At 46.1% G+C, this 15,334-nt stretch overlaps 1 protein-coding gene, 1 long non-coding RNA gene and 1 pseudogene across 4 annotated transcripts; 1 reads left to right on the forward strand and 2 right to left on the reverse strand.

Annotated features, from left to right (window-relative positions):
• Positions 1 to 2,555: 2,555 nt before the first annotated feature.
• Positions 2,556 to 4,124, reverse strand: LOC132353885 (ferritin light chain-like; annotated as a pseudogene).
• An 854-nt stretch (positions 4,125 to 4,978) lies between these two features.
• LOC132353239 (uncharacterized) lies at positions 4,979 to 6,646 on the reverse strand. Its single transcript, XR_009498981.1, has 3 exons — positions 6,632 to 6,646; positions 6,138 to 6,192; positions 4,979 to 5,009 (listed from the first exon to the last, which is right to left on the reverse strand). It is a non-coding gene; the product is annotated as an uncharacterized LOC132353239 (long non-coding RNA).
• A 514-nt stretch (positions 6,647 to 7,160) lies between these two features.
• LOC132353229 (zinc finger protein 772-like) lies at positions 7,161 to 15,334 on the forward strand. Of its 3 annotated transcripts, none has more exons than XM_059904277.1 (4): positions 7,161 to 7,418; positions 10,092 to 10,218; positions 10,727 to 10,849; positions 11,472 to 15,334. In XM_059904277.1, exons 1-4 carry the CDS (start codon positions 7,386 to 7,388, stop codon positions 12,617 to 12,619), a joined length of 1,431 nt encoding a protein of 476 aa, XP_059760260.1. In that variant the 5' UTR covers positions 7,161 to 7,385; the 3' UTR covers positions 12,620 to 15,334. The 3 variants fall into 3 exon arrangements, with proteins under 3 accessions (XP_059760260.1, XP_059760261.1, XP_059760262.1); XM_059904278.1 differs by having other exon boundaries at positions 10,134 to 10,218; XM_059904279.1 differs by lacking the exon at positions 10,727 to 10,849.

A 15,334-nucleotide genomic window follows, 5' to 3' on the forward strand; every position in this document is an offset into this window, starting at 1 on the left:
GGGGTTCGGTCACTGGGAAGGGCTCTATATAGGTCTGTTCAGTTTCAAGACCAGTCTCCTCAAGGAGGCATTCAGATTACCCCTGGGTCGCCAATGATGAGGTGAAAATTGTCCACTCAGGCAAAGCCTCCTGTGGCCAATACCTTGGTGAGTGGATCCTCACAAAGAGATGGTGTGTCAAACTGACAGTCCCAGCTCACCCATATTGATAGCACATTATCTCCAAGACCAGATATTCATTTTGGGAGGGGGAGAGTTTCTAATGCCAGCTGTGTCACCTCAGGTCAGCTTGGCAGGAGATCCCCAAAATATCTGCCTCTTCTTATCAGCATGCATGGATCAATCGTGGCTCAGTTACAGCAATGACTGAAAGTGAAGCCTCAAAAAAAAAAAAAAAAGTGAAGGCTCCTAAGACATGGAGTCAGCCTCCAGACAAGGCTTTATTTCATGCTTGATGGAACTGACACCCATACCTCAAAAGGCTCCTTCCAATTGTATACTTTATACACACATCACATCAGAAATCACACACATCACAAAAGGAGTCAATATTGGAGTTAAGAACATAGGATGATAGAAACCCAAGTTACATTAGTTATTTAGATCAGGCCACAATGTGGCATGTAAATGGGAGGGAGGAGAATCAGGAGAGATAGTCCCACCGACAAGTGTGAGATGAGGTGCAGAGAAACTCCCCTATTAAGCCAAGCACAGAAGATATGTATCATTTTCTTGAAATCACATCTTGGAAGAGTAGATTCTGGATTATTCACCCTATCAATTACTGATGAGCTGTGGAAATGAGCTGACCACCATACCATGAACCTCTGTGGATAAATCTAACAAACATGTTACAGAATCTAGTCAGAAAAATGCATACACTATGATACAATCTATGGAAAATTCAGAATTTGGCAATAAAAGACAGTCTATCATTTAGGGAAATATATATAAGCAGTAAAACTATAAAGACATCAAAAGAATGATTATCAAAATGTCAGGTGTGGGGACTTCCTTGGCTGTCCAGTGGTGAAGACTCCATGCTTCCACTGCAGGGGTCGCAGGTTAGATCCTGGTTGGGGAACTAAGATCCCACATGCCATGCGGTGTGGCCAAAAAATTAAAAAAAAGAAAATGTCAGGTGAGCTCTAGGGGCCCAGAGGAACATGTAAAGGTAACAAGGGACAGGGGATGCCTAAAAAAAATTATATACACGAGGTGAGTTTTATAGGTGTGGTCTTTGTAAAAGAAAAAAACAATTTGTACATCTCATATGAACATCCCACTGAATGTATGACAGTTTTTAAAATAAAAAAAGCTAGGTAGACAGTTTGTTTATTTTTATTTTTTTGCATTTAAAAAAATTATTTTTTATATTTATTTTTGGCTGCGTTTGGGTCTTCGTTGCTGTGCGCGGGCTTTCTCTAGTTGCGGCGAGTGAGGGTTACTCTTCTTTGCTGTGCGCGGGCTTCTCATTGCGGTGGCTTCTCTTGTTGTGGAGCACGGGTTCTAGGCACGAGGGCTTCCGTAGTTGTGGCACGCGGGCTCAGCAGTTGTGGTTTGCAGGCTCCAGAACGCAGGCTCAGTAGTTGTGGCACACGGGCTTAGTTGCTCCACAGCATGTGGGATCTTCTTGGACCAGGGCTCGAACTGTGTCCCCTGCATTGGCAGGCGTATTCTTAACCACTGCACCACCAGGGAAGTCCCTATTTTTTGCATTTTTAAAGTTTACTTTATCTGTTTATACACAACCTTGTTCCAGGAATTGTTTAAGGTGGCTTAAAAGAATCCACAAAATACACCAAGGAATTAGTAACAGAAGAACCAGTAATAAAACATGTACAAAATGTTTATACGATTCTACTCGTTTACTCTGGGTGGACCACAAATTTGGCTCTAAGCTTTTTAGCAGGCAGTCAGAAGAGGAAACTTAATTAGTTACATCATTTACAGTGTCCATAAAACAAAAACACCCAATTTCCCAAGCGAAGCACTGTTGTTCCTAATATTAGGACCAGAAAGAAATTTCTCAAGAGGCTTCATAAAGAGGTCAGTGTATGATGTAATAATCAGTGTTCTCAGTAGCAACCTAATGGGAGACTCAGAGATGAACTTCTCAGGGCTTTCTTCAATATATGCAGATGGCATCACACCAACTTGAAAATCAGGAAAAGCAATTTTATCATGAGTTTGGGGGTTGAGGGACGAACACAATATGATCCGGTCAAGGTACTCAGCTCTCTGCTCAGCAAAACCACAGTTACATTTTAGAAAACCAGAGTTGAATCCAGTACCCAGAATGACTCCAGAGAAGTCATGAAAACCCTAAAATTCTGTGCAACATTTTTTTTTCTTTTTGGCTGCACCGCTGCTTGTGGGATCTTAGCTCTCGGACCAGGGATTGAACCTGGGCCCAGGGCAGTGAAAGCGCAGACTCCTAACCACTGGACCACCAGGTAATCCCCTATACAACATCTTCAGAATAGGTGTATTTATTCTTCTTGACAGAAAACATAGTTTATCAGATACTCAATGTACCCAGTTGGTACCCAAAAGTTAGGACCCATTTCTTTAGACAATCTTGAGAATTAAACAGACTACAAATCATTTATACTATTCAGATACTTTTTTGTTTTTTTAATCACCGCCTAGCTTTTTTCCCCTTTGCAAAAGAACATTCTTTGTTTCTATTTGGCACCACGGCTCAGGTGAAGGTTTCAGGGTGGTTAAAAAGTTGCCTCCTGGCTGAAGGAAGAGGCTCGGGCAGAGATCTTGAGGAGGGCGGAGACAGAGGGGTCCCGCAGAGGCCGCTGGGCTCGGGAGGCTCCTAGTCGCGCTCGCAGGAGAGCCTTTGGAAGACACTCACCCAGCCCAGTCTGGGGGCCAGCCAGCCTGCGCAGGTTGGTCAGACGGTCGCCCATCTTCTTGAGGAGCTTCGTCTCCTCCTCCAGGAAGCGGCTCTCCAGGAACTCACAGAGCTGGGCGTCTGCGACTCGCAGAACCCAAGGCATGCAGATCCAAGAGGGCCTGGTTCAGGCTCTTCTCCAGGGCTATGGTGGCCTCCATGGGTCGACGCTGGTGCTCCGCTCGTTCGGGGACAGCTTCTGCCCATCCTGGACCAGGGTGCAGCTGCCCCACTGCTTCCACATCTTCAAGAGAAGCTGGGCGCCTTCGCGCTTCTACTCAGCCAACTCCCAGAAGAAGCAGCCCACACCCTCCAGAGCCACCTCGTCAGCTTCAGAGTAGAAGCTCAGGGAGAGGTAAGTGGACGAGGCCTGCAGGTGCAGGTTGATCAGGCGGCTGACAGCGGCCTCCATCTCGGCAGAAGAATTCTTCTAGATCTGGGTGCTCACGGTTAGTCAGCGGTGAGGAGGACTCTCTCCACAAAGTGTGGTGTGAGGCTGAAAGAGTTTAATTTTGTCACAGGAATTGATAAATGGATGATCTCAGCAGACTAAAACAGCTTCAAATGGGTGTGGAATTTGAAATAACTTGGATTAATGAGGAAAGAACAGACTATTTAATCATTTAGTTTAGGTAAAATGATTATCTACTGTCTGAAAATGTACCTCGGATTTGTTTTAATCAGGTATGGTAACACAGACAGACACAAATAATTTTCATGAAGGAAGATTACACACAGATCCCTAGAAACAGGAGGCAGGGCATGCCATGCAGGGCCACATGGGGAAGCACCAAGGTGGATCATGGGGCAGAAGGGGGAGGGGGAAAGCATGTCCCAGAGCCTTTATTGGAGTTGTCATGGAAAGGGCTGGGTGAGGCTGAGTAGGTACACCGAGTAAGGCTAGGATTGGATACTTTGAATACTTTCGCCAGACTCTGGGCTATAAGAGTAATCAGTAGGACTCCACAGCTGTTACTCCTTCTGGAGGAAATCCACAACTCCATTCCTGAAAGCTGTCAATATTTTGTTTACTCCATAAAGAAGAAAGAGGCCTCCACTCACCTGCAGGAGAGGACTAGAGCAGAGAGCATGGGCTATGTGTCTGAGTCTACCTCAGGTTTGCTGTGTGGGACTTCAGGAAGCTGCTATGCCTCTCCTGGATTTTGTCACCACATATATTTACAATGAGGCTGACCACAGACAGGGCAAGGTTGTGCATGATCAATGCTAACTGATAATGGGAAGTGTGTTACTAACCCCAAAGCTAAATTTTGGAGGCTAGGTAACAGGGAAGACTGAGACCTTTGCCCCTTTGACCACTGATGTGCTTTTTTTTTTTTTTTTTTTTTTTTTTTTTTTGCTTTTTAAAAAAAATTTTTTGGACGCACCACGCAGCATGTGGGATCTTAGGTCCCCAACCTGGGGTGGAACCCACGCCCCCTGCACTGGAAGTGCAGAGTCTTAACAACTAGACTACCAGGGAAGTCCCACACCGGTGTACTTTTGGTCCACTCAAATTTGCCAAATATAACCTGATTTGTTTTGAAATCACCATCTGTCTGATGTGTGGAGCATGAGCTGAGGTAGAGCAAGAACTAATGCTGATACGGGGTGGAGGCTGTTTTGTAGTCCAGAAATGTACTGTTGGTAGACCGGCCCACGGGGGTGGAGTTGGAGGTGTTGGTAAGCAGATGTGACAGGACATGTGGATGGTTGTGATGACAGAGCAAGGCTCAGGCAATGAGAGTTACCCCCCTCAAACACTCTGTATCTGTGGGCTGGCAGGGCTTTTCCTGTTCTGGTTTCTTGGTCAGTGCCCAGGAAAAACATGTTTAGGGAATAAATAAAGCTGAAGACGAATATTTCTGGGACAAAGAAAAGGCAAGACTTATCCCTGTCATGTCAGTTACCTGGGCAGTTGAATTTTCCATGACCTCATTTCTCCAGCATAGAAGGGGCCAGATAGATGACATTGGATTGGAGGCTGTGTTGGGCAGTGGTTAAAGCTGTGGCTCTGTGGACTCCATTCCCAGATGTGCTACTTAACAGCCATAGCTGAGAGTAAGTCATTGACCCTTTGCTGCCTCAGTTTCCTCATATTAACCTAGGTGACAAATCCACCTCATAAGACTAGTTCCATTTCTTTTACTATTGTTTTTACCATTCTATTGATCATTTATATTCCAAATTTTTCCTCTTCTAGTTTGAAAAGTATATTCTCGTTGTATTTATTATATTTAAGCTAAAAATTGCAAAAGCTTATTTAATACATTAGAGTATAGGGTTAGAAATACATTTATTCCTGCTTGGAAATATACGGGATTTAGAACATTAAGCAACTAGCCTCCTCTCAATGTATATGTTCTGAGGTTATGCATGGAATTCCATCACTTTAACTCTATAAGGAGACATATTCATGTTTTACACAGATAACGAGCAGTTATTTTAATCAAAAGATGCACACTTCTCTCAATCCTCATTCCAACTCTCATTGCAGACTTTTCGTCTGGATCAGCCTTCTTTGTACTTGAATATTATTTTCAGTTTAGAAAATTCTGTTTAGAATTTTATTTTCTGTAGGTTTGTTTTCCATTACAGTCGTCATTTTTATCCTCAAATAGTCTTACATCACACTTTCTTAAAAGGCATTTTTCCTGTGTATAGAAATTTAGTATGGTAGTTATTTCTTCTGCACAGAAACAATTCTTATTGTCCTTCTAATTGACAAACGACATTTCGTAAATTACTTTTGTCGATGGGAAATAATCAATAAACAATCTACAATGGGAATAGAAAAGAGGTTTTTTTGATCCAAACTGAGGACTATAGCCCAGGAGACAGCTTCTCAGATTACTCTGAGGAACTGCTCTAGAGAAGCATGGTTTTGAGCACAGTTTTATATCTTGTTATAACAAGGAACATCAAACAAGTCAGGGATACACTCCTTCAACGTTTCAAAAAAACAAAAACAGATCAGCACATACACAACTCTGTATGGCTTTGCCACCTGGGAAGAAAGTCTTATGATCAAAGGAGTACTAGCATTGGCATCCCTGGAAGGGAGGCCTTTAATCTTTATCTTTAAAATGGACATTCCTTACTTCTGGTCAATGTGCCTTTTTCTTTAATAATTAAAGCAGATGTACAGTGCATATTTGGCCACAAACAGGCTGTTTTGGTTAGCCTGAAGTTGAAGTTAAATTATATATAAGCCAGAATGACTTCCCCATACCTTAAGAAGTGAACATTTCTTCCGTCACTTTTCTTTTCAGATCTTTGTAAGATACCTAAAAGGAATTGAATACGTCTGTGTATACAGAGTGAGAAATATTTCTGTAATAGGGGTGGGGCAGGCGCTAGCTATAGCAGACCCCCTCAGCCATTGGTCAGCACCGCAGTGGGCCCCTCCCCCTCTTTTATAAAAGGAGCCGGAATCCGGACTGAGGGAAGATGGATTTTTTGAGACACCAGTCTGCCTTATTCTGGGTCTGCTCGCTTTCCGATTAAAGTTATTCCTTGCTCCAACAGCTCGTCTCCCAATTTATTGGCCTGTCGTGAGGCGAGCAGAACGAGCGTGGGCTCGGTGGCATTTCTTGTAAAAAGTATTACTCACTGGGTTAGACACAATCTCTGATTATAAAGGCAGGAGAAATATTTTCTGAGGTAACCAGAGACACCAGCATTGTCCACCTGTTCATCAGTGTCCCACATCCCTATTGCACTTACACGACGTGGTGCCCGTGTCCGGAGTCTCTGCTCTTGTTCCTGATTCTAAATGCTGAGGCCCACACAACTAACCCAAGCGCTTCGCACTACGTTGTGTATATTTGATAACAAATACTAATTATTAGCTTCCAGCTATGGAGGTCTGAGCGACATTAGTATATGGTGTGTGCATTTGATTTTTCTGGTGAGCATTCTCTATGTAAAGAAGCCCCAAATAATATGTTTCTGAACATTTTTGTGATGTGTTACAGACTACACTCACCGGAAATATGGGTGCGTCTCCTTTAAGAGGAAGCAACGCCCCGCCTAATCCTCAAACTAAAAGATGCAATTTCTAGGCGCCGCTAGCTAGATGGCTCCGCCTTTGACCTGGAGGTGGCGCGAGGGTCCCACTCCATCGTTGGTGCTGTGGGAACTACATTACCTAGGAGCCTTGGCGGCTCTGGGCCAATGAAGGCCCAGTAAAGGGGCGTTTCCGTTCGTACGGAGGACGCCGGGGCGGGACTTCCTTTTCCCGTCTTGGGTGGACATTTTGTTTGCTTTCGGATTAGTCCACGGAGTCCGTCTCCGGAACGCGGCGTCACACCTGAGGTGACAGGACAGGGAAAACGCGAGAGGCGTTGTCTGCCCTAAACAGAGACGGACCTGAGGATCGGCAGTGGCACCGCTCAGGTGACCCGGCCGCCGGAGCCCGGGACCTCGCACCTGTCGCTCTCCAGCTACTCCCCTCCCCCTCCCCAGTCTGCAGGTGCCGATGGCAGCCGCCGTGCTGACGGACCCGGCGCAGGTGGGTGCAGCACCCCTCGGTCCTTCCCCCGACCTCCATCTCTGAATCCTGAAGCCTCGAATGAGGGACGCCTCAGGGCCCTGCAACTCAGGACCATGTGTCCAGACAGTGGGGGCTCTCTTGGTCGGGTCCCATTTCTGACAGCCAGCATGATGGGATGTGGAAAGATGTTACAGGCGAGGGGCCCGCATGTGCAGAGGCTTGGAGGTGCGACACAGCCGCAGCATTTGGGAAACCTGGGGCCTTTGGTGTCTGAAAAGATCAAGAGTCCGAGCAGCTGTGCCTCAATTCTCAGGGTGATGGGAGCTACGGAAGGTTCTGAACAGAGAGACAATATCTGATGGTTTAAAAAGTATTTCGTAGACTGCCCAGGTGTGTACAGACTTGAGGTGAGGGTGCGGACTGTGGGCCCCAGAAAGGTTGAGACATAGTCCAAGGCAATACAGCTGGTATGTGGCCCTGAGGACTGAGGCTCAGAGGATAGACAGCCCCAGGTCTGTGGCAGGGCAGGAGTAGAAGATAGGCCTGAGCCCTTGGGCCTCTTTCGTGGTTGCTTGTCTCTCATAGTCTCCCTCTTCCCACAGGTTCCCCTGATCTCAGTAGTAATTATGGGCTTTATACAGGTGAGGGGAGGATGTCCAGGCTCTCATCGATTCCACCCCCACCCATGAGGGCTTCAGGATTGTGGTGTCACAGAAAACTTCACATTTTTTTTTTTTTTTTTTTTTTTACTATTTTTATTTTTGGCTGTGTTGGGTCTTCGTTTCTGTGTGAGGGCTTTCTCCAGTTGCGGCGAGTGGGGGCCACTCTTCATCGCGGTGCGCGGGCCTCTCACTATCGCGGCCTCTCTTGTTGCGGAGCAGAGGCTCCAGACGCGCAGGCTCAGTAGTTGTGGCTCACGGGCCCAGTTGCTCCGCGGCACGTGGGATCTTCCCAGACCAGAGCTCGAACCCGTGTCCCTTGCATTGGCAGGCAGATTCTCAACCACTGCGCCACCAGGGAAGCCCCTACATTTTTAAAATAAATAAATTTATTTATTTATTTTTGGCTGCGTTGGGTCTTCGTTACTGTGCGCGGGCTTTTTCTAGTTGCTGCGAGCGGGGGCTACTCTTGGTTGCGGCGCGCAGGCTTCTCACTGCAGTGGCTTCTCGTTGCAGAGCACAGGCTCTAGGCATGCGGGCTTAGGTAGTTGTGGTGCGCGGGCTCAGTAGTTGTGGCTCGCGGGCTCTAGAGCGCAGCCTCAATAGTTGTGGCGCGTGGGCTTAGTTGCTCTATGGCATGTGGGATCTTCCCGGACCAGGGCTCAGACCCATGTCCCCTGCATTGGCAGGCGGATTCTTAACCACTGCGCCACCAGGGAAGTCCCGAACACTTTACTTGTACTCTCCCAGCTCTTGAGTCTGAGAAGCCCAGGGTTCTGAGTCTAGACCAGGGGTTACATGCAAGGGTTCCCGTTTTCTGGTGACCACTGGAATAAGGTGTGGAAGTTTGTTTCAGGAACAGGAACCAGCATGTGCAAATAATTGAAGGAGAGATTGAGATGGGAGTTTTCAAGAAACTACAGGTCTCCACCACATCTGGTAGCGATCAAGAGCAGATGGGCAGGAGTTAGGCCTGAAATGGCCAGCTGACAAGCGAGGCCTCTGTTCTGAGGGTGATGTAGCCGTGGCGGGTGTGGAGCAGAGGAGGGAGGTAATCTGATCAAGGTTTTAACAGCCTCCCTCTGGATGCCAAGTGGAGAACAGACTGTGTGTGGTGATGGAAGAGGGAATTAGGATAGTGACAAGGAGACCGGGGAGGAGGCTGCTTCAGTATTCCAGGTGAGTGGTAATGGATGGCCCAGAGGGCTGGCTGTGTAGATGGGAAAAGTGACTGGGTCATATTTTCTGATGTGTGAAAGAGACAGCCCCAAGGTGTTAGGCCTTATCAGTCACAAGGGTAGAAGCTCCCTCGGTTGAGATGGGCAAGTTAGTGGTTGAAGGAACTCCGCATGGGTATCAGGAGTTTATTTGTGGCCATGTGAAGAGTCTGAGATGTTCCAGAGAACACTGAGTGGAGGTGTCAAGTGAGCTGCTAGACACAGGGCTGAAGTCCTGTGGAGGGGCTCAGGATGGAGACATCCAAAAAGCAGAAGATGGTGTGTACATAGGTTTACAAGGGAGAATCTACAATCACAACAGCATTGCAGTTAATGAGCCAGGAAGGTGATTGTGACCAACAACTGGGTGGGGGGCCAGAGTTGTGAGATTGAGAGTGATCCAAAAGACTGGTGTGCATGTGGAAAAAGAGTATGAACTGATGGCCCTTGGTCCCTGGTGTTGGGGACTTATGGGAGAAAGATGAGCTCAACTTTGGTTGTCTGGTAAGCATGGTCTTAGCAACTCCAGGAGAACTGGCTGGAAGGATATGGGTGGGGATGCAGTGCGGCCCCACATGCCAGCCCCAGAGCTTAGATGGTGCCTTTCTGCCCACCTGCCTGTTGGTGGTGTGGGTGGAAACCATGATCAAAGGGACCTTAAGGAGAGAGCAGACATATGTGGCACCTGGCCCTGGTATTTCCAATGAGTTGAGGACGTAGGTTGGAAGGAATGCTGAAGGGAGCTCTGTGGGGGCAAGATGGGGGTCCTTAGGAGAGAGACTACTCACAGACTCGGCTCTCCCCCATTGTGGCAGGGGAAAGTGAACTTTGAGGACGTGTTCGTGTACTTCTCCCAGGAGGAGTGGGGGCTCCTTGATGAGGCTCAGAGGCTCCTGTACCGCGAAGTGATGCTGGAGAACTTTGCCCTTATGGCCTCACTGGGTAAGGCCCTCACATCCCCTGCAGTGCCCTGGACGGGGCTCTCCCCCTTCCCTGTTTCTTCTGTCAGAGCCATAGGCATTACCTCCCTCCCCCGTTCCCTAGGATAGGTGCTGTGGATGCCAGGTGTGAGCTTTGTGCACTAGCACCTCTGACTTCTGAACAGTCCCAGTACCTGCTGTGCTGAAGGCTTACATGGATGGATGCAGGCATGAAGCGTCCTGTTGTCACCCAGTGGATCATCTCTAGTTTGTTCTCTCCCTGACTGGGTGCCTCTGTCCAGATCCATGCCATCCCTGTGCCCCAGGTTCTACCCCCTTCCTCTGGCTGACATTTCTAATAGCCTGCCTATGTCAGGAATTGCAAGGACCAATATGGTCACTACTTGTTGGGACCACTAGGCTATTCCTGCAAGACACTACTTCAGAGTTATTTTTATAGTATTTAGTTGTCTTCTCTGAGGGGTGGGTCACCCAGACCAGTGCTGGCCATTTACCTGTCTTTTCCTTAGGATATGCATCTTCCATGTTCCATGGGGTTGCCCCACTGGAGCTGGACAGTGAGCCCTGGCTATCTGACTGGGCCGACATGACTCCAGCCATGACCAGAGAGGCTCACAGTGGGGGTGGCCCTGGTGAGTGGGAGCTGGGGAAAAGTGTGATGTTGGGCTGGGTTCTAATCATTCCCCAACCTCTCTGTGCCCACAGTTGTTTGAGTGCCAAGGCCAATGGCCACACTTCATTCCTATCTTTACTTTCCCATTTACACACTTATCTTTTATGCTCTGACTTTTAGCCTTTGACTGTTCCCCACCTCTGCCCCCATCTCAGCTGTTCCTCTCCACTGCTTTCCAAAACTGGCTTATATGCTTAATGTGTCATGAAATGTGCACACACCTCAAATAATTCTTAAATACCACCTAGTCTATTTGATTGTAGCTATTCAGGGAACACACCCTTCTGCACATCTCCCTAGCAGCCAAGGCCTTGCTAAAATCCATTTGTGGATGACTTCATTAGACACCCTGTTCTTCCTAGGTTGTTCCCCACATTTGTGTCCTCTCCCCATCAAGGCCACTTCCATCCTGTGACCTTTAGATGGCAACTACTGCATAGCAGCCCTTTACTCAACTTGAGCTCTGGCCTCTTGTCTGATAGCAGACCTTCATCTTAGTTCTGATAGACACACATTTGTAATGAGACTGCCTCTTCCCACCAGTGTCAATGTGTCCTTCACCAGCATTTGTCTGCTTTCAGGTTGTTCGCATGGAATGGAGGAGGAGGAGATACATTTTGAGCAGAGCGTTTCTGTAAAAGGAGTGTCACAGGTCATGATTCCTAAGACGATTCTGTCTTCCCAGAAGGCCCACCCCTGTGAGACATGTGGCCCGATCTTGAAAGATGTTTTGTACTTGGCTGAGCACCAGGAAACACACCCTGGGCAAAAACCACACATGTGTGTGGCATGTGGGAAACAACTCTGGTTCAGTGCAAACCTTCACCACCAGAAGCAGCACAGTGGAGAGAAACCATGCAGAGGGGATGAGGGTAGGGCCTTTCTTGTGAATGGCTGCTCTGTCCAATCACTGGGCATGCCCTTTACCACAGGGGAGTGTTGTAAGGACTTCCCCACTAGCTCAAGCGTGTGCCAGCACCATGCCCCTCTAAGTAAGTGGAAGCCACAAAGTAACACCAAGTGTGCAGAGGCCTTTCACAGTGGACAAAGGCATTACAAGTGCAATGAATGTGGGAAAGCCTTCAGCCGCAAAGACTCACTTGTTCAGCACCAGAGAGTCCACACTGGAGAAAGGCCTTATGAGTGCAGTGAATGTGGGAAAACCTTCAGCCGCAAACCCATACTTGCGCAGCACCAGAGAATCCACACTGGAGAAATGCCTTATGAGTGTGGCATATGTGGGAAAGTTTTTAATCATAGCTCTAACCTTATTGTACACCAGAGAGTCCATACTGGAGCAAGGCCTTACAAATGCAGTGAATGTGGGAAAGCCTACAGTCACAAATCCACACTTGTTCAGCATGAGAGTATCCATACTGGAGAAAGGCCTTATGAGTGCAGCGAATGTGGGAAATACTTTGGTCATAAATACAGACTCATTAAGCACTGGAGTGTTCATACTGGGGCAAGGCCTTATGAGTGCATTGCATGTGGGAAGTTCTTCAGCCAAAGTTCTGACCTTATTGCACACCAGAGAGTTCACAATGGCGAAAAGCCGTATGTATGCAGTGAGTGTGGAAAAGCCTTTAGCCACAAACATGTGCTTGTTCAGCACCATAGAATCCACACTGGAGAAAGACCGTATAAGTGCAGTGAGTGTGGGAAGGCCTTCAGGCAAAGGGCTTCCCTCATCAGACATTGGAAAGTTCATGCTGGAGAAACACCTTAGGATAGCAGGGAATATGCCATAGTGGGTGACACCAGAGAGAAGCTCTGAGAGTAGCCTGTGTGAGTAGCCATCAGCTGGAAGATGAGTCTCATACATTTGAACTCCCACCCTGAGGAGATTCTTCTGTGTGCCAGCTATATGGGAAGGTTTCTGGAGCAATATTGCACTTCGTAACATGCCTTTGTTCACTGTGAGAGGCCTCTGCACACTTGCCAGAAGCATATCACTGCCAGTGTCTCTGAAAGAATCCATGTGTCTATGCAACAGCAGGGTGCCACATTGTGCGTAAATCACCCCAGCGTGCTTTGATGGGCAAGATCTCTGCTCTTCCTCCCTTCCCTGGAGGGAATCATTGGTAGCCTGAGCCCATTGAAGATCCTCACTCCTTCCTGCCCCCCTACTGGTTAAGCATGGATGTGACCCAATTTTGGCCAGAAGAACGTAAGCTTTGTTCTGCTGGCTGCTTGCAGAGATTTCCATTTTTCAGACTTTATTGGTCTCATGTGGCACTCGTGATGGATTTGTCCAGCCCCCAAGTCACCTAACTTGGGAATTGTCTGCCTCATATTCTTCTGGTTTTGCAACAAATGCCTTAGTTTTTAACTACCTTTAATCCTGGGGATTCTGTTCACTTTGTGGGTTGAGTTGAGAACAGAATTGGGCTCTGCCAGCCTGAAAGAATGAACAGCTTGTGTGAGAGGTTCAACTGTTGTGTCTCAGTGGTATTTGCAGAATGGTGAAGAAAGAACAGCTCTTATTCTAGTTTCAGCCTAATTTGCATTGCTACTCAAGGCCTCCTAGGAAAGAATACCAATCTTTGCAGGCCTAATCATGTGTCCTGTATGCCAAGATGATTTGTGTGACCAAGGTCTTCTTGAGCAATGGGCATTTGTCATGACAACTTCTGATGTGCCTGGGAGCAGCATGAATTGGGTCCCTTGTTCCCAGGGAATGCTTCATATTCCCCAGCGCTCTTTAGGAGAGTTTGATTCCCTGGGACCTACCAGCATCCCTGAAATCTATTATTTGGTAGGCACATGTCACTTTCCCCTAAAAGGACATCTGATAAATAGGAAGTTGGGAGACTATAGCCAACTATAGGGAATATAACTCTTCTAAAGGCATATCCACAAAATGTTGCCATCACTGTGACTTTGGTATGAGGGTTTATGGAAATTCTCAGGACTCATATTTGTGTCTCATAATCTTACAGCTACAGTTACAGTCTGAGCAATCTAAACATTTTCTGCAATTAATTGCACATATTTATAGTGTATAATTTGATAAGTTTCGATACATGTTTGCACCTTTGAAACCAAGTTTCCTGATTCCTTTTATAATATCTCTCGCCCTCACCCATTCCCAGGCAACCACTTCATCTTGCTTTCTGTCATTCTAGATCTGTTTGGATTTCCTAGAATTTTAAATGTGTGTGTATGTGTATAGAATAATTTAAAAGGTACTAGTATATATATGGCTTTTCAAACTCTGCATAATTATGTTATGATTTATCAGTGTTCTGTGTATCAATAATTCATTCTTTTTCATCCATACTTTTGCTTAAAGTATTCCACTTTAGAGAAATAGTTCCAAAGCAAGTGACCCAGGAGAGAACTCACGGGAACGAAGCCACAGTATCTGTGGCTCATAACCTTCACCTGGAAGTGATGTGCCATCGTTTCTGACTTACTCTGTGGGTAACACAGACTAATCCTGGTTCAGGGTGCAAGGGGACTCACTTCACAACAGTGAGAATACAAAGAGGTAGGGATTTGTGGGAGCGTTTCTTGAATACTGGTGATCACAATCATAGTTGTTTTTCTTTTTTTACCTTTTTTGTCTTTTAATGAGGAATCGTATTGACTGATTTCAAAAGTTAAACCAACCTTGCATTTCTCAGGTAAACCCCATTTGGTCATGATGTACTACTCTTTTATGCATTGTTGAATTTTATATGCTGGTTTTCTTTTTTTTTTTTTTTTTTTTAAGATTTTTGCATCTATGCTCATGAGGGATGTTAGTCTCTAATTTTTTTAATGCATGGGTTTGGTTGCTATCAGTGTAATGCTGGCTTTACAGAATAAGTTGGTTAAGTGTCCCCTGCCCTTCAATTTTCTGGAAGAGTTTGTGAAGAATTGACATTATTTCTTTATTAATTGTTTGGTGGAATTCACCAGTGAAGTATTTGGGCCTGGAGTCTATTTTGTGGGAAGGTTTCTAACTATAATTTTAATTTCCATAGTGAACATAGGTTTATAGAATTTATCTTCCCCCGCCCCCCTACAGTGAGCTTTGGTGGTTTGTATCTTTCTCAGAGTTTGTTTATTTAAGTAGTCAAATTTTTCAAGCTATCCTTTTATTATTTTAGTACCTGTAGAATCTGTAGTGATGCCACCTCTCTTATTCCCGACACTGGTAATGTCTATATTTCTCTTTTTTTCTTCATCAGTAGTTTATCAGCTTTATTGATCTTCTGAAAGCACTTGATTTCACTGATTTTTCTGTTTTTTCCTGTTACTTTTATTTTCCCCCGCATTTTGACTTTTACCATTGCCTTTTGCTTTTATTGTATTTCATTTCTGTTCTTCTGCTACTTTTTAACATAGAACCTGAGATCCTTCATTTGAAACTTTTGGGTTTTTTCCTAACATAGGTGCTAAATTCTAAAAGTCACTCTGTAACAACTGCTTTAGTTGCCTTCCACAAAATTTGATA

Source organism: Balaenoptera ricei, chromosome 19 (genome assembly GCF_028023285.1).
Source record: "Balaenoptera ricei isolate mBalRic1 chromosome 19, mBalRic1.hap2, whole genome shotgun sequence".
Lineage (NCBI taxonomy): Eukaryota > Metazoa > Chordata > Mammalia > Artiodactyla > Balaenopteridae > Balaenoptera > Balaenoptera ricei.

What these genes read in the sequence shown, in the direction of transcription:
- LOC132353229 (XM_059904277.1), top strand. Translation starts at nt 7,386, where the DNA reads ATGGCAGCCGCCGTGCTGACGGACCCGGCGCAG. An exon ending in TGCTGACGGACCCGGCGCAG is followed by an intron (nt 7,419 to 10,091) that starts GTGGGTGCAGCA and finishes CCATTGTGGCAG; the next exon opens with GGGAAAGTGAACTTTGAGGA. An exon ending in TCACAGTGGGGGTGGCCCTG is followed by an intron (nt 10,850 to 11,471) that starts GTGAGTGGGAGC and finishes GTCTGCTTTCAG; the next exon opens with GTTGTTCGCATGGAATGGAG.